At 42.7% G+C, this 19,388-nt stretch overlaps 1 protein-coding gene across 3 annotated transcripts in view; it reads left to right on the top strand.

Annotated features, from left to right (window-relative positions):
- The window catches only part of CTNNAL1 (catenin alpha like 1), a 417,111-nt gene that overhangs the window by 182,173 nt on the left and 215,550 nt on the right, over window positions 1–19,388 (top strand). For all 3 annotated transcript variants that reach the window (XM_077492001.1, XM_077492002.1, XM_077492003.1), the window contains exons 3-5: window positions 4,281–4,468; window positions 18,552–18,671; window positions 19,056–19,145. In XM_077492001.1, coding sequence (XP_077348127.1) covers window positions 4,281–4,468; window positions 18,552–18,671; window positions 19,056–19,145 — 398 coding nt within the window. The remainder of the gene's footprint in view (window positions 1–4,280; window positions 4,469–18,551; window positions 18,672–19,055; window positions 19,146–19,388) is intronic.

Below are 19,388 nucleotides of genomic sequence, written 5' to 3'. Positions count from 1 at the left end.
GTATTTGGTTCAGATGGTGTAAAGCGGGTGTGGTGGCAACCAGGTGACGAAGTGTCTTGCCTACAGTCAAGGCCATGTGAGTGTCGTTGTCTGTAGCTGCATGAGCGCTGCCGGCACTAGGGAGCTACAGTTCATTGAGGGAGCCATGAATGCCAGCATGTACTGTGAGATACTAAAGAGCATGATCCCCCTCCCTTTAAAGATTGGGCCGCAGGGCAGTATTCCAAAAAAACGACCCCAAACACCTCCAAGATGACCACTGCCTTGCTAAAGAAGCTGAGGGTAAAGGTGATGGACTGACCATGCATATCTTCAGACCTAAACCCTATTGAGCATCTGTGGGGCACCCTCAAATGGAAGTTTGAGGAACGCAAGGCCTCTAATATCCACCAGCTCCATGATGTCATGGAGGAGTGGAAGAGGATTCCAGTGGCATCCTGGGAAGCTCTGGTGAACTCCATGCACAAGAGGGTTAAGTCAGTGCTGGAAAATGGTGGTCACACAAAATATTGTTCCCAATTTGGACATTTTCACTTAGGGATGTACTCGCTTTTGTTGCCAGAGGTTTATACGTTAATGGCTGTGTTGTATTATTTTGAGGGGACAGCAAATTTACACTGTTATACAAGCTGTACACTCACTACTTTACATTGTAGCAAAGTGTAATTTCTTTAGTGTTGTCATGTGAAAATATATAATAACATATTTATAAACATGTAAGGGGTGTACTCACTTTTGTGCAGTACTTTATATTAATCTAAACTTTCTAGGCTGTCTGAGAACTCTCCCTGGACTTTTCTTTGGGAGATCCCAGATTTAAAAATGCCTTTTGTCACCCAAATAATTTTCAGTGGTGGAGGATCAGGATATGGTGACTTTTATTGTGGTGGTTTGGTACTCCTGCACTTGGAATGCAAATTGGATGTATAGTTTCTGTTGAAAAAACTGAATTTGTGAAGCTGTGAATTATGAAGATACTATTTTATGCGTCACACAGCATTAACTGACATTATAAATATATAGTCTAAAAGCATAGATACTTACAGTGATCCACTGTAACTGCTGCCTGGTGCTTAGGCAAGACCACTTTCTATCGGGGGAGTGTAGAGGAGAGCCATGCCAGCAGATGTGGCTGGTCCCCTTTATAACCATGATAAACAATAGTAACTGAGCAGTTTTTTTTTTTTTTGCACTGGGGGGGATTTTTAGTTCTAACATTTTGCAAACTGGTATATTTTTTCCTTCACTGGTATGCATTGATGGGCAGCACTGGTAATCGGGACACTCATGATCGTTGGCAGTTATTGGTTGCCCTCCTCATGCTGTGGCAGTGTGAGGAAAGGAGTGCTTATAAACCAGCAAGTGTGTTTTCATTGTGATCAGCTGTGATTGGACACAGCTGTTCATATGGAAAAGAGCCGCTGATTGTCTCTTTACCCTGACCTGTAATCTGGAGGACACAGTGATCACAGAACGTCCTGTCATATGACGCCCTCTTAGAATTGGCCGATCGATCTGTAGCCATCATTTTGATGTATGTGTTTGACCACATAGTGACAGACACTTTAATGTGGTAGTAAACCCTTTACAACCACTTTAACCTACAGGTAAGCCTAGATTAAGGCTTACCTGTAGGTGCAAGAAATATCTCCCAAACCTAAAAGGTTTAGGAGATATTTGCAGAAATAGCTGCAGCGATGTCTATGGTGCAGGCGCACTGAGCATGCCGCTTCTAACGGTGGTTATGCAAGTTAGTGGCTGCACCAGTGCACCAGCACCGGACCCGCGATACCCAGAAGTCACTTCCGAGATATATGGTGTCGGAGGAGAACGAGGGTTGCTTTGAGGGCTTCGATCTCAGGTAAGTTATTCATAATGAGTTAGTATGCTATGCCTTGCAGGGTGTATTTTTTTTTTTTTTCCCCCTGAGGCTTTACTTCCTCTTTAAGGTATTTAATTGGTTTTGAAGTTATTCAGATTATGAATTCTGTGCTTATATCCTTGCATAATAAAGACACAGATGTACATAATGTATTCTGTGGAGCTTTAGGGATTTTTTTGACACTTTTTTTGTTCATGCCGTTATTTGTATGCGAGGGAGAAACATCTAATACACATATCTCTGCTGGAAGTTAATAGGCTGAGGCTTCCCAGGGAGAAATCTTTTCACTTTACTAAGAACAACAGGTATCTTCAGAGTAACAACTGATTTACCATCCTAAACCTCCCTGTTATTACAGAAACAATAGTGTGAAGAGCAGGGCTATCCAGCAAAGGAGATCATTGTAGTAGAGAAGTGTCTTGTGACATTTTAAGACTTCCTGCAGACTGCTGCAAGCTAGTGTGAGGTATAGATTTAATTATGCGATGACAGGTATAAGTGGTAAGTGAAGTTGATAATATTCATTTACAGTCTAAGGCAGCCCATACATTTTTTTTTTTTTTTTTCTTTTTCATTCAACCAGCGGGTTGAATGAAAAAGAAAATGCCTTGATTCCCCAATCCACACATTCAAAGTGGATGGGGGAATCCCTCCTCCTGTGGTATTGCATTCTGACCACAGAGAGCCTTCCCCGCTGTAGCTGGCAGTCTGATGGTTCAGAAGAAAAAGCCTCAGGGTGGTTGTACACAAGTCAATAAATGGATTGACTTGTGTACAACCTGCATGTCCATACATGGATTGAAATTGGTCTAGAGCGCCTGCTGCCGTTTTTCTGCAGCCCAGTTCTTATGTTTTCGTGCTTAGGACATGGAAACAAGTCTAAGCTACTCAACTATGCAAAAAAACAAGTAACTGGGGTGCAGGAAAATGGCATTAGGCGTTCTGAACTGATGAGTCAAAATTGGTGAAATATTTGCCCATGGTAAGACAGTTTGTTTGTGAAGGGTTAGAGAGCAGTGCAATGAGTGTCTGCAGGCAACAGTGATGCATGGTGAAGGTTCCTTGTAAGTGTGGGGCTGCATTTCTGCAAATTGAGTTGGAGATTTGGTCAGGATCACTGTTGTGACAGACCTAACCAAGGTGGGGGCTTCGGCTATAATATCTGATATCTATGCATAGACTGGAGGAAGCGGTATATGACGCAAGCACTCAAGTGGAGTGTGGGATGTTCTATTACAATTGGTGTCCTCAATGCTGAGAAATATAGGCAGATAATTTGGCATCATGCCATATCATCAGTGAGGCGTGTGGTCCCAAATGTCTTCTGCAGTAAGAACGACCCCAAACATACAGCCATTGTCATTGAGAACTACCTTTTCGTGTAAAGAAGAGCAAGGAGTCCTGAAAGTGATGGTTAAGCCCTCGGCCTTTATCGCAACATCAAGACTGTCTAGGATTACATGCAAGAGATTCCTTCGAAAACTGCAAGTGTACTTAGAATATTTGCTGTTTTAAAGGCAAAGGGTGGTCACACCAAATATTGATGTGGATTTCTCTTCTGTTCGCGTACATTCCATTTGGTTAATTGATGAAATAAAATTTAACACTTCTATTTGTGAAAGTACTTAAAGTGAAAAGGCTGAAGGACTTTAGAATTGTGTTCCTCAAAAACCGTGCAAAATCCCTTAGTTCAGAACTTGTATGCTAGCATTATAAAATGGACTAATGGTAAATTCACTAACTATAAGCAGTTTACCCTTTTTACGAGCATCTCTTGCTATGAGGGCACCTAAACCTCAGTCCTCAATGCCCAGCTTCCTATTATCTCATGCTGATTGACAACAAAGCAATATTTTTAGAAACCTAGTAACAGCAGAAAAAGACTAAGTGTTCCACTGAGTCTGCCCCATTTTTTTCAAGTTTATGGGTGTTGTGTGTTTATTTATTTTTTGCGTATAGATCTAGGTTTGTCCCAAGCATGTTTGAATCCACCTTCTTGTTGGCTTCATATTGAAGTGACTGCCCTCCTAAACCTTATTTACACACATGATGTAATTAAAGGTTTCAGTGATGTCTCCCCTTTCACTTCTTTCCTCCAGACTGTACATATTAAGTACCCCTCAGACCTTTCACCACTTTTGTTGTCCTTCTCTGGACTCTCTATCTTATCAATATCTTTTTGTTAAGGTCTCCATTTCCTTCTCTGCAAAAATGAACTACTTTGAGGTAAAGCCAAACTAACTAAAACTCAATCTTCTCCAAATGACACTTGAAAGCACAGTTCAATCACAGAGTTTTTAAACCAAATAGAATGGGTAAAGGCTATGCAGCTACACACTTTTTTTGTAATCTGTATATTTGGTTAAAACTTGCATAGTAACACAACCTTTTACTTTAGGTGAAACTATAGCCCAGCTGACCGATATGAGCAGTGGCCAACTTCCTGATCCAGATGGTCAAGTTACCATTTTTACTGATAAAACCGGAGTGGTAAAAGCTGCTAGACTTCTCCTTTCTTCAATTACGAAGGTGCTGGTGTTGGCAGACAGAATTGTCATTAAACAAATTATCACTTCCAGAAACAAGGTACTTACGTTGATTGTTAATGGTTTCAATCCATTTGCAAAAGAAAGATGTGTTTTTGCAGCTTTATCAGTGACATCAGATTATATTTTCTTTGGATAAACAATTTATTGCTGGTGTATTACATATCTTGAGCAGCTAACATTTCAAAATCATTTTGTAGCTTTTCTGTAGTCTGGTCTGTGTAATCTCTTGCCATTTTATTACCATATTGTGATATATCATATAGCCTTTTAGCATATCTTCTGTATCAAGCATGTCAAACACTAATAAAACAATGGGCAAAATTGACTAAGCTCCCATGCTGTACAAGAGTATAGTGCAGTATGAGCCCAGGGACGACTGCCTGAAACAAAAGTCTGTATTACCATCTTTTCTTCCCTGGGCGCATATTGCCCTAAACATTTGTGCAGCTAAGTCTATCCGCAGCATCTGTCCATCTCCTAGAGTTGATAGGCTTCTGGCAGCAGGGCTGGATGGGACACATGCACCCTCTGCCCCATGCACCAGGACTTAACTACCTGGGTGTTAATGGGCCTCAGTCTTTAAGGTGTTGTATGTTTACTGAAGGCCACATCTACAGAACAAGTATATCACTTTGCCGATTATCTTTATAGAAAAAATTGCATCTTACATTTTTTTTTCTGGAGGAAAGGGCCATAAAATGTTCAAGTATTTAGCTGAAAAATATGAAAGGAAGCCTAGCATTTTAACTGGGGTACAGCTGTGGCCTCATTCAGTTTAAAACCTTTAAACCTGTTGAGGACCCCAGAGAAAGAGAACCCAGAATACACCAGTTTGACATGCCTGCCTTTTGTATATAGCAGATAATGATTTCTATAACAGCTTACCTGTAAAATCCTTTTCTTTGAATTGCATCACGGAACACAGAGCCATAGTAGTTACTATGTGGGTTATAGGCCACCTTCAGGTGATGGACACTGGCACGCCCCAAATTAAAAAGTGCACTACCTATATAACCTCTCCCACTGGTGGGAGTACCTCAGTTTTGTAGCAGAGCAATACATGTGTATGTCCTGTGATGTGCTTCAGACAAAAGGATTTTACAGGTAAGCTTTTATAAAAATGCAATTTTCTACATCAGGGGGCAAAGAGCCATAGTAGTTACTATGTGGAATGTCCCATAGGAATGCCAACTGAAGGGAGGGAGACGCAGCAAAAGTAGGGCACCAAGAGACTAGATGACTCTTACTGCAGCCTGCAGTACATAGCACCCAAAGGCGATATCCTCATGATCTATTACATCTACTTGATAGAATCTGGTAAATGCATGGACTGAAGACCAAGTTGCGGCCTTTTAGATCTGAGCCATGGAGGCTTGGTGATGCACTGCCCAAGTAGCACTAACATCCCTGAAGAAGTGTGCTTTAATATGAAACAAAGGAATTTTCCTCTTTAACCATAGGCTTGAACAATCACTTGACTAATCCATTTAGAAATGGTAGATTAAGACGCTGCCTCTCCCCTTTTTTGGACCATCTGGCAACACAAATAAAACATCTGTTTTATGAATCCAAGCTGTCACTTTCACATAGACTCTGACCTCTCTCACCACATCAAGAGTATGTAGTGACCTTTTTCCATAGAACGAGGTTCTGGAAAAAATGAACGCAGAACAAAATCCTGGTTTAAATGAAAAACCTATACTACCTTCGGTAGGAATACAGGATGAGGCCACAATACAACCTTATCCTTATGAATAAACCAATATGGCTCTTTACAAGAAAGAGCAGCCAAATCTGATACTCTTCCTGCAGAAGATATGGCAACCAAGAAAATTATTTTTCCTTGTCAAGAGGACCAAGGAAATATCTCGTATTGATGCAAAAAAGATGGCTTCTGTAAAGCCAACAGGACTAATTTAAGTACCAAGGGTTCAGGTGGAGACATAACTGGAGGATTAATCCACATTACCCCCTGAATAAAGTTATGAACCACAGTGTGTGAAGCAAGTGGTCGTAGAAAAAAACGCTGATAAGGTCAATATCTGGCCTTTGATAGAAATGCAAAGATCCTACCTATGACATATTACCTGGGGTGCCAACCCCTGGATTCACACCAGGAGACCTATGCCCTCCAGATTCTATAGACTGACTCTAGAGGCCGGATTCCTAGCATCAATCAAAAGTAGAAACTACTGAAGCAAACAGCCCACGATCTTTCAGAATGTGGATCTCAACGGTCAAACTGCTAAATTTAGCGTTTGTAAGGTAGGATGTAATACTGGACCTTACGAGAGGAGGATTGGTCATAGCGGGTAGGGTCTAAGGGTCCCCTACTGCCATCTTTATGATCTCAGCAAACCATGATCTCCTGGACCACGCTGGGGCCACAAGAATCGCCTCCTTCCCCCCTTGCTTGATCCTGCGAGAAGAAGCGGAAGCGGCAGAACAGGAGGGAAAGCAAAAAATTTGATCCCATGGAAAAACCAAGGCATTTGTTCCGTATGCCATCGGATCCCTTGTCCTTGACACAAAGTTGTCAATCTTGTTGTTGAACCTGGACGCAAACAAATCTGTCCGTAACTCCCCCTCTTTGGCATATTGACAGAAAGATGTTAAGAGAAGGGACCATTTTCCCGGAAACAATTGTTGGGGACTCACAAGTAGTCTGCCTGCCAATTCTCTATTCCTGGAATGAAAATTGCTGATATAGAATGATTCACCTCTCTCTGGGCTGCACGACTTCTCGTGACCCCCCTTGGTGATATGGTTCACTGCTGTGGCATTGTCGGATTGGATCCTGACGGGACAATTCTGTAGTCAGTGTCCAGGCGTACTGCCCGAATCTCTAGAATATTGATGGGCAAGGTCCTCTCTGATTTGGACTATTTCCCTTGGACAGACGCTTCAAAGACTGCTCCACAGCCCAGAAGCCTGACATCTTTTACCACTTTCCAGGTAACTGGTAGAAGGAACTTTCCTTTCTGAAGATTCTTAGATATCAACCGTTAATTGAGGCTCTGACACACTTTGGGGGATAAAGGCATTGGGAAGTCCAGAGCTTGGAGCTTCTTAAATCAAGTTGACAGGATGCTATTTTGCAGCAGTCTTGAATGAAACTGCGCATAAGGAATGGCCTCGAAGCCACCATCTTTCCCAACAATTTCATGCAAAGTCAATTAGGAGTCTTCTTTGTCTTGATCAACTGAATCAGTACTGTTATGGAACTGATCCTTTCATAGGGCAAAACACCCTCTTCTGAGATGTATCTATGATCAGCCCCAAGTACTGCCATCTCCTTGATGGTTCTAAGGAGGATTTATCTAGGTTGAGAATCCAACCTAGGTATTCCAGGCAGCTTACTGTGGTGACCAAACTTTGGATTTAAGCAGGCTACTGATTGATCTGTCAAGAGTAGATCATCTAAGTAGGCTAGTATCATTATACGTTGAGCCCTTAACCTGGCTAAAGGAAGAGCCAGGACCTTTGTAAACACCTGAGGTGCAGTAGCTAGTCCGAAGGCAGAGCTACAAACTGGAAATTAAGATTTCTTTATCGTACATTATAGGACACAGCGCCTTAAGTATTAGTGGGTTATACAGTGCCTTGCGAAAGTATTCGGCCCCCTCGAACTTTTCAACCTTTTGCCACATTTCAGGCTTCAAATGTAAAGATATAAAAAATTTTTTTTTTTTTTTGAAGAATCACCAACAAGTGGGACACAATTGTGAAGTGGAACGAAATCTATTGGATTTTTGAAACTTTTTTAACTAATAAAAAAAAATGAAAAGTGGGGCGTGCAAAATTATTCGACCCCCTTTCGTTAATACTTTGTAGAGCCACCTTTTGCTGCGATTACAGCTGCAAGTCGCTTGGGGTATGGCTCTATCAGTTGTGCACATCGAGAGACTGAAATTCTTGCCCATTCTTCCTTGCAAAACAGCTTGAGCTCAGTGAGGTTGGATGGAGAGCGTTTGTGAACAGCAGTTTTCAGCTCTTTCCACAGATTCTCGATTGGATTCAGGTCTGGACTTTGACTTGGCCATTCTAACACCTGGATACATTTATTTGTGAACCATTCCTTTGTAGATTTTGCTGTATGTTTGGGATCATTGTCTTGTTGGAAGATAAATCTCCGTCCCAGTTTCAGGTCTTTTGCAGACTCCAACAGGTTTTCATCCAGGATGGTCCTGTATTTGGCTGCATCCATCTTCCCCTCAATTTTAACCATCTTCCCTGTCCCTGCTGAAGAAAAGCAGGCCCAAACCATGATGCTGCCACCACCATGTTTGACAGTGGGGATGGTGTGTTGAGAGTGATGAGCTGTGTTGCTTTTACGCCAAACATATCGTTTTGCATTGTGGGCAAAAAGTTCGATTTTGGTTTCATCTGACCAGAGCACCTTCTTCCACATGTTTGGTGTGTCTCCCAGGTGGCTTGTGGCAAACTTTAGACAAGACTTTTTATGGATATCATTGAGAAATGGCTTTCTTCTTGCCACTCTTCCATAAAGGCCAGATTTGTGCAGTGTACGACTGATTGTTGTCCTATGGACAGACTCTCCCACCTCAGCTGTAGTTCTCTGCAGTTCATCCAGAGTGATCATGGGCCTCTTGGCTGCATCTCTGATCAGTCTTCTCCTTGTCTGAGCTGAAAGTTTAGAGGGACGGCCAGGTCTTGGTAGATTTGCAGTGGTCTGATACTCCTTCCATTTCAAAATGATCGCTTGCATAGTGCTCCTTGGGATGTTTAAAGCTTGGGAAATCTTTTTGTATCCAAATCCGGCTTTAAACTTCTCCACAACAGTATTACGGACCTGCCTGGTGTGTTCCTTGGTCTTCATGATGCTCTCTGTGCTTTCAACAGAACCCTGAGACTATCACAGAGCAGGTGCATTTATACAGAGACTTGATTACACACAGGTGGATTCTATTTATCACCATTAGTCATTTAGGACAACATTGGATTATTCAGAGATCCTCGCTGAACTTCTGGAGTGAGTTTGCTGCACTGAAAGTAAAGGGGCAGAATAATTTTGCACGCACCACTTTTCAGTTTATTTGCTAAAAAAGTTTAAAATATCCAATAGATTTCGTTCCACTTCACAATTGTGTCCCACTTGTTGAATCTTCACAAAAAATTAAAATTTTATATCTTTGTTTGAAGCCTGAAATGTGGCAAAAGGTTGAAAAGTTCAAGGGGGCCGAATACTTTCGCAAGGCACTGTAGCTTCCTTCAGGTGTTAACACTGGCACACCCAATACAGGAAGTTGACTCCGCTATATAACCCCTCCTCCTTCCAGGAGTACCTCAGTTTTTTTGCCAGTGTCTAAAGGTGTTGGCACGAGTGAAGATGTGCTCTGCAGAGACCCAGGAGGGATCCATGCTGGATTCAAAAAGCCACCACAACCGTTTCCATCCAGCCACTGTGGCTCCAGGATGGTACCCACGCCTCGCATAGAAGAGCTAGGTTTTGCCTGTAACGCTCCTCGTTGAGGTCTGGACCCTAGGAACCAGGACTCTTTTTGGTCTTGCTACATTACCTAAAGCTTTCCTGAGGGGTGCTAATACATGGTCCAAAGGAGTGGAACCCCTATTAAAAGGGCCCCAGTCTTTGAAGGTTTAACCACGTTTCCCGCCATGATGGGTGAAGTTTGGATCTGTCTGGATCAGCAGTATCCTGCAGCGAGGAAAAGGTAAGAGGAAAGCATAGGAACTGCAAAGTCCACCTATGACTTGTCTTTCAATTATATTGTAAAATGCCTTAACTCCTCTAGAGGGAGTAATAGTGTATAGACCCTGTTTTTAAATCTGTGCTAATCCAGCATGTGTCGCAGCAGCTTGGGGGGGGGGTCTCATCTCCCCCTAAATGGGGAAACTGAGTGGATAGGGATACATGTTATGTTTAAGCAAGCATAAATCTGAAAAGCTGATAAAAAGGCTGTGTAAATCCCCTTCCCCGCCTCCCCTCTGAGGTGACTCTTGCTAAAGTACAGGAAAGGGCGTTGTGCAGAGACACAGGCTCACACCTGAAAAAGCTTAAAGCTGATACTCTGGGAAACGGTGTCTATCAGAGTAGCTGAAGCAAGGCTGCCACAGGACACAAAAAGGCTGGTGCAGGGGAGGGGTTTACACATGCATTTGCAGTACAGGAAAACCTTGTTTAGCATTAGATCATTCTATACTACCACTGTTTTTCCTACTATTGTTCAAATCGAACAGTTCTTAGCCCTTGTACACAAGGTCGGACATTCCAATGGAAAATGTCCGATTGGATAATTCGACCGTGTGTGCGCTCCATCTGACTTTTTCTGTCGGGTTGTCCGACCAACAAAGTTGCTCAGATCAAATTACGAGATCAAAGCTATTGGCTACTAGCCTGAACGCAGTCCCGTTGTAATGAAAGAACGTCGTCATGTTCCGAACGATCGGATTTTCCGAAAACTTTGTCCGACCGTGTGTATGCAACACCAGTTTCAGTCAAAATCCGTCTGAAAAAAATCAGACGGATTTTGTGGTTGGAATGTCCGACCATGTGTACAAGGGCTTAGAGTACCTTTTTTTTTTTTTTTTTTTTTTTTTTCTTTGTGGTTTGCACTATGGCTTCAAGGCTTACTACTAAGGCACCAAAACCACCCCCAGGCGCTGGGAGCTCCAGACATGCCTCCATTGTCATCCTCTCTCCGGAGATACCCGACATGGAAAACCAGGGTGAGTCATTGGAAGCAATTGGTAGTGCAATTGCATCTCACACTTCAACCCCTGTATACGTGACTGAAGATGCATTTTCCTCTGCCCTACAGGACATGGAAGGAAGATTAGCGGCTTTAATCGTATTCTCCATTAAAGGGGATAAGAAGCATGCTAGATCCCTCTCTCCCACTCCAAACCCCTTACCAGTAGGGACAGGATGAGGTATTATCCTCAAACGATTGGGAAAAACAAAATGATTACTCCTCTTCGGAGGAAACAGTTGACGTTTCTAAGATCTCTTCATGAAGAGGTGTCTCCCCTCACCAAGGTGGGTGGAAGACTTCTGCATTTCACAAAAGTCTGGCAGAGGGAAACTCAGGACAGATGGGCTCTCTCCACAGTGACTCTAGGATACAAACTAGAGTTTCATGAGTTTCCACCATCTCACTTTCTGAGATCAAATATTCCCAAGGATCCAGGGAAAAGGCAATCCCTGTTTCAAGCATTAGACCAATTGTTGACTCAAGATGTAACCATACAGATCCCCACAGAAGAACAAGGTTTAGGTTTCTATTCAAACCTGTTTACAGTACCAAAACTTAATGGAGATGTCAGGCCCATTCTGGATCTAAAAAATCTAAATCGATTCCTAAAAATTCGCTCATTTCGAATGGAGTCGATCAGGTCAGTGGTCTCCATCCTACAAGGCGGAGAACTTCTGGTATCCATTGACATCTGGGATGCATATATGCATGTCCCTATTTCCTGCTCCCCAAAGGTTTTTGCGATTCAAAGTAGAATGGCATTTTCAGTTCGTGGCCTTACCCTTCGGGCTAGCTACAGCACCACGGGTATTTTCACAAAAATACTGGCCCCACCTCTAGCCAGGTTGAGAGCACTGGGCATAGGTGTGGGCGTACCTAGACGATCTATTGTTAATAGACCAGTCAGTGACTCGCTTAAGGCAAAGCGTACACATTGCAACCACTATCCATTTCCATTACCTGGAAAGTCTTGGTTGGATCCTCAACCTGGAGAAGTCTTCCTTAAAACCAGTAAGAAGGCTGGTTTACTTGTGCCTGATCATAGATACAGCCCAGAAAAGGGTGTTCTTGCCTCCAGCGTATTCTTGCCTCCAGTGTACTCCCTATATAGCCCCTCCCACTACTGGGAGTCCTCAGTTTTTTTTTTTTCCACCAGTGTCTAAGGTGTTGGTCATGAGTAAAGATGTGCTGGGCTGAGCTCCACTGGAACAATCCTTGCTGGGGATAGCCATGCTGACCTTATCCGTTCAGAGTGTCCTTTCATGGGCCTAAGGAATGGTACCCGGGCCTTGTGTCCGAAGAAACAAGGTTTTGCTTGCGAATGCTTCTCTTTTTAGAGAGCTGGACCCTGGGATCCAGTACTTCTTGGTATTGAGGCCATAAAGGTTTTACTGGCAAGGTGCTGTTGCAGGTCCAGGATTGTGGGCAACCTCTAGTTTCCCCTGTTCCTGAAGGTTTCCTGAAGGTTTTGGAGCCCACCATGAAGGGTGACGATTGGGTTTATCTCAGATAACCCTGCAACGGGAAGGTAAGTGGAGATTTTCTTATGAATTTCTCCTTTTAAATTATAATGCTGTCGTGCCTATATGTCACCACTGGGAGCTGTATTGAGCACTCACTGCCTGATGCTGGGAACAGCGCTGTGTCAGAAGCTTTCATTTTCTCCTTTCCTCCGGCCACAACAAGCAGATCCTCCGGTAAGAAAAGGGGGTACTGGTTCTCCTCCTGCGCCCCCAATGTTGAAATTAACCCCTCGGGGGACCTAGATGCCAAAAGCATTCATTTATTTTATTTATTTTTTATTTTTTTTAAAACAAAAAAAAAAAAAAAAAAAGTTCAGAGGTGGTTTTTACCAACCACACCGCCATATCCGCTGTTTACAAGGTGCCTGAAGTCCACAGCTCACGTGGGGGAAACACTGCACTGCACTAGATACCTCAGTCCCTGTATATATCACACAGGAGGTTTTCTTTTCTACCATTTTGTAATTTGGAAAAGAAGATTGCTATATCTCTCCATAGTGGGTCCAAACGTAGCAGATCCCCATCCAGTGCTCAGGACCCTCTTATTGAGGTGCAAGGGCCAGGGGATCAGGAAAATCTTCCAAGAGATTTGGAAGATACTAATATTTCCTCTTCTGAGGATCCTTTCATGGTGAACGGTTATTTGGAGACCATCTGGATAAATACATCCAAAGGATCTCTAATGGGGAAAAGCTCTCTTTTTACCAGTAAAGAAGTTAAAACATTTCTCCTTTAAGCATGCTTCCTCACCTGTGTCAGAGTCATCAGCCTCTAGGCAGTCTCAATGGCCTCAACCATCAGGTTCAAGGGGAAGAACCCAATGGCAGCCTCAGGGTCAAAACAGATCTTGGGGCAGAAAGCTTACAAAGCAGAATGCTAAAGCCTCCTTACAAAGGGGCGCCCCCGCTCGCTCGGGTGGGGGGAAGGCTCCTACAATTTTCAAAGATCTGGCACGAACAATGTCAAGACAGATGGGTGGCTTCTTCAGTTTCTCTAGGTTACAAACTAGAGTTGTGAGAATTTCCATCTCCTCGTTTTCTAAGATGAAATGTTCCCAGGGATCCAGAGAAAAAAGTCTTTCTAGCTCTTGATCATCTATTATTCCAGTTGGTGATATCAGAGGTTCCCTTAGATGCCTCTAGGAGTCATGCCTGTGATTGTTAGGGTCTACAAGTCTCATGGGACTTGTAGTTTACAAACAGATGGAGAGCCCATGTTCCCTACCCCTGCCTTAGAGGAACAGGGCACAGGTTTTTATTCAAACCTTTTCACGGTTCCAAAACCAAACAGAGAGGTAAGACCCATTCTAGATTTCAAAGATCTGAATCGGCACTTAAATATCCGATCTTTTCGCATGGAGTCAAAACCAGAGTCTGATCACAGCTGTAAACTACCTGGAATCTCTGGGTTGGGTACTCAACCTAGAAAAATCCTCCTTAAAACCATCAAGGAGATTGCAGTACTTGGGGCTGGTCATAGATACCGTACAGAAGAAGGTATTCTTACCCCAGACAAGAATCAGTTCCATTATAGGACTAAGTCAACTTATCAAAACAAAGAAAAATCCTTCCATTCGACTGTGCATGAGACTATTAGGGAAAATGGTGGCCTCCTTTGAGGCCATTCCTTACACGCAGTTTCACTCAAGACTGCTACAAAACACCATCCTGTCGGTCTGGAACAAAAAGATTTCCAATACGCTTGGCTCCCGTCGTACGTCAGAGCCTAAATTGGCTTGATAACCAGCAACCTCCAAAAGGGGAAATCTTTTTTGCCCGTATCCTGGAAAGTGGTGACAACAGATGGCAGTCTTCTAGGCTGGGGAGCAGTCCTGGAAGAAGATTCTGTCCAGGGGAGATGGTCCAAATCAGAAAGGACCTTGCCTATCAACATTTTGGAGATTCGGGCTGTGTGTCTGGCTCTAGAATCTTGGACGGTCAGACTACGGGATTGTCCTGTCAGGATTCAATCCGACAATGACACGGCTGTGGCTTACATCAATCACAAGTTGTGCAACCCAAAAAAAGGGTGAATCATGTTCTAGCTTGGGCAGAACACATTCCTTGCCCATCTGCAATTTTCATTCCAGGAATAAAAAAAATTGTAAGGCAGACTACTTGAGTCGCCAACAATTATTTCTGGGGGAATGGTCTCTTCACCCGGACATCTTCCTATGTCAGAAATGGGTTATTCTGGACGTGGACCTGTTCGCGTCCAGATTAAACAACAAAGTCAACAACTTTGTGTCCAACGAGGGATCCGCTAGCATGCAGAACAGATGCATTAGTCTTCCCTTGGGCTCAGTTTTCACTGATCTATGCGTTTCCTCCAGTTCTGCTACTTCCGCGTCTTCTCCGCAGGATCAAGCGGGAACGAAAGGTGATTCTGGAGGCCCCATCATGGTCCAGAAGATCTTGGTTTGCCGAGATCATAAAGATGGCGGTAGGAGGCCCTTGGACTCTGCCATTATGGCCAGACCTTCTCACACAAGATCTGGTATTCCATCCTACCTTACAGATGCTAAATTGAATGGTTTGGCTATTTGAAACCCACATTCTAAAGGATCGTGGGTTATCTCCTTCAGTAGTGTCTACTTTGATTAATGCCAGGAAGCTTTCAGAATCATTTACTATAGATTCTGGAAGGCATATGTTTCTTGGTGTGGATCCAGGGGTTGGCACCCCAGGAAGTATGTCATGGGTAGGATCCTTGATTTCCTACAAATGGGATTAGAAATGAAGCTGGCCTTGAGTACTATCAAGGGCCAGATCTCGGCCTTGTCTGTTTTTTTTTTAATGGCCTCTTGCTTCCCACTCTCTGGTGCATAGCTTTATTCAGGGGATAACACGGATGCATTCCCCTATCAAGGCACCTCTAAATCCTTGGGATATAAATTTGGTCTTATCGGCTTTGTAGAGTCCTCCTTTTGAGCCTTTGCAGGAAATTCCCTTGGTTCTTTAGACAAGAAAGATAATCCTTTTTGGTTTCCATTTCTTCTGCTAGAAGAGTATCGGAACTAGCGGCTCTATCTTGAGCCATATTTGATCATGCATACAGATAAAGTGGTTTTGCGTCCTCATCCTGAATTCCTACCAAAAGTAGTGACAGGTTTTCAATTAAACCAGAATATTATGCTTCCTTCTTTTTTCCCAGAGCCTCAATCTAGGGAAGAGAAGGCTCTACATTCCCTTGATGTAGTTAGAGCGATCAGAGTCTATTTAAAGGCGACCGCTACGGTTCACAAAACAGATGTCTTGTTTGTTCTGCCAGAAGGTCCAAAAAGGGGACAGGCAGCATCAAAATCTACTATTTCCAAATGGATTTGTCAAGTGATTGTTTAAGCTTATGGCTTAAAGAAGAAAATTCCTCTTTTTCATGTTAAAGCATACTCAACCAGGGCGATCAGTACCTCTTGGGCGGGGCATAATCAGGCCTCTATGGCTCAGATCTGTAAGGCCGCAACTTGGTCTTCAGTTCATACTTACTAGATTTTTTCAAATCAATGTTAAAGGTCATGAGGATATTGCCTTTGGGCACAGTGTACTGCAGGCTGCAGTATAAGTCCTCTGGCCTCTTTTGCCTTTTTTGTTGTCTCCCTCCCTTCAGTTGCCGTTGCTATGGGACATCCCACATGGTAACTTCTATGGCTCTGTGTCCCCTGATGTATGAAAACAGGATTTTTAAAACGGCTTACCTGTAAAATCCTTTTCTTTGATGTACATTGGGACACAGAGGTCCCTCCCTTATTGGTATACACTTGTATTGCTTGGCTACAAAACTGAGGTCTCCCAGTAGTGGGAGGGGTTTTATAGGGAGTACACTTCACTACACTAATTCAGTATTTCACTGGGAGTAAGAGTATTACCACAATAAAAGAAGCCTAGGCCTTAAACTGGGAAGATTCAGCTTGAGGGTTAGGCTTCTTTTTGTTGGACAATGTCTACATTCTCCTGTAGGCAAGCGACTTTATAACACAAACCTCTCTGATCCTGTTTCCTTTACTGAACTCCATGAAAAGGTTTCTATGGTGAGTACAAATATCTTAATTTCTTAGCCTTCATTGTTGTTCTTGGTACATTGTATAATTACCTTATGTCCCCTAGTAATGATTGTATGAAGTTCCACATTTTCACTTATGAATTTCACCTCAAGGACCTAATATTGGCTTGAAGTTCACCTACCTTGTTGATGTACCCTCTGCTTAGACAACAGACTAATTTACAATATATAAATATTGACTGATTAACTTCACCTTGTAACCTTTTGCATTAGGTACATTATGTACTTGTATTGATTTATTGTATTTTTGTACTGAAATCCAAATAAAAATATTAAAATGGGGCAAAAAAAATGGACTTTGCTATCAGTACAAACGGCAACTGCCCCAACTGGCCGTAACGGGCCTTAGCAGCAAAGAGCACATGGAAGGGCGGCACATGTCAAACAAAAACAAAGAAAAATTCCCAGCTCAACTTGCCAACCAGCCTGCAACAAACCAAACTGTCCTGTCTAACAGTTCACATTAAACTGTTTTAGTTAGCACACATTTGCAAATACACGTGCAAGCTGCAGAGGCCACGTCAAGGCACTCCAGTAATAGCTGCAGTCCTAAATTTTGACAGCCTTCATATTAGAAGCACATAGTAATGGATGGATTAGGGGCAGGTTTGCCTGGAATGGAGCCCATACTCCTTAAAGGCACAGGGGTGCACTGGATACCCAGCATATAGCACAATGTCAGCAAAGGTGTCCAATGCACCCACCCACCAAATACCCTACAGTACACACAAACAGCAACTGCCCCTGTGCTGACAAAATGTCACACCCCACAGAATATGGAACCACGTCACTTCCTGTGATTTGGAATCCGTTATTGCAGAAAACCACATGCAGGGCGCATGCGCACAGCGTCATCGTTGACGTCAGGACACTTCATGTCAAATTTGTCAACCCACGGCCATCTTGCTACACACCGCCATACTCAGCCTGCAGTCAGGAGGCGGCAGCGGACATCTTTACACCCATCCGAATCTTGCATTCCACACTTTTTTATTTTTAACGGTAAACTCAGCTTATATAGTGCAAAACAGTATTTAGAAGTCTGCGACACTGTTTTGATGTTCAATTTTAAAAGCAGCGGAAATCCTGCAGATCTGACAAGTTTGCTAATCTGAAAAAACACTGCTGCTTTTAAAATTCAACATTGAGTGTGATGGATTTGAAAATACAGTATTTCACTATATAAGCTGTTTAGTGCTAAAATTAAGTGTGAAATGCAAGACTTGGGTGGGTGTAAAAAGATGTCCGCTGCCGCCTTCTGACTGCAGGCTCAGTACGGCCGAGTGCGGGGTGTAGCAACGTGACCGTCTGTCAACGAATTACATCAGCGATGATGCCATGTGCAGATGACTTGTGTGAATGTGCTCTGCATGTGGTTTTCTGCAACAGCTGATTCCACGTCACAGGAAATGTGGTTCGATATTCTGCCGGGTTTGACATTTTGTCAGAACACCCAAACCCATAACTGCTAGTGCTGATCTACATAACCAGAATCAGCACTATGGACAGTACCACGTAAATATTTGATGGCCCCATATTTATAAAAAAAAAATAAAAAATTACTGCACATAGGATATTTGCTGGCAGCACATTGTCCTTATTTTAAATGTGGATAATGTTGCTAGCTAAAGTTGCAATGTGTAATGAACCCCAGCTAACTGAACTTTGCTTATGCAACTGTGACTGCATACAGGATCAAGGTTAGTAAATCTACTCCAAAATATGCATAGGCATGCATCCTCTTTCTCATGCCCCTTAATTAATCTTGATGCCTGGTTCAATTAAAACAAATGTTTCCTTTCAGGTCCTGGCAACTATGGAGCTCCTTGAAAAAGTGAGCAGCTTTCAAGAGTTTGTTCAGATATTCAGCCAGTTTGGTAATGAAATGGTGGAATTCGCCCATCTCACTGGAGACAGACAAAATGTACGTATTATACCTGACACTGGCCGTGGGAACCTAAGGCACATGCTGATTAAAGAAAAACATCTAAGACTAATCTGAGTGGGAGAATTTTTTTTTTTCTTTCTTTGTGATGTCATCTGTAAAAAGATTTAAACTTTGCACATTCCTTTCTGGGAGCTGGTGGCATGAGAAAGATATGAATTTTTCTGTACTTGCAGCTGTTTTAAAAGCAGTACCATACTTACTGTATTGCTTAATTTAATTTAAAAAAAAAAATATATATATATATATATATGTGTGTGTGTGTGTGTGTGTGTGTGTGTGTGTGTGTGTATATATACACTTTGTGTGTTTGTTTTTTTTTTTTTTTTTTTGTGAAACATGATACTTTTTTTATTTCTCCAGGACTTGAAAAGTGAAAAGAAAAAGGCAAGCATGGCAGCGGCAAGAGCTGTGCTGGAAAAGTGTACTATGATGTTGCTCACAGCATCCAAGGTGAGATTTTCTGCCAAGCTGAATGTGGTTTATTTACAGGTTATCATTTTGAGAGGATTAGAATATCTTTGCAAATATCCAGACTGTACTTTTATTTCAACCTAACCTCAAAGTCAATAGCCCTTTCAGTGCCGGTTCTGTTGACACACTGTGACCTGCATCCCACCAACATCTGTGTATAGCATTCTTTGTCACTAGGGAAACCAATTCCACTGCTGCTAGACAGTGGTATGTATTGAACTG

This window comes from Lithobates pipiens, unplaced genomic scaffold (assembly GCF_037356315.1).
Source record: "Lithobates pipiens isolate NorthernLeopardFrog02 unplaced genomic scaffold, aLitPip1_a1.2 Scaffold_19, whole genome shotgun sequence".
Taxonomy (NCBI): domain Eukaryota; kingdom Metazoa; phylum Chordata; class Amphibia; order Anura; family Ranidae; genus Lithobates; species Lithobates pipiens.
Note: the sequence above shows the minus strand (reverse complement) of the source record. Positions and strands in the feature narration are given on the sequence as shown.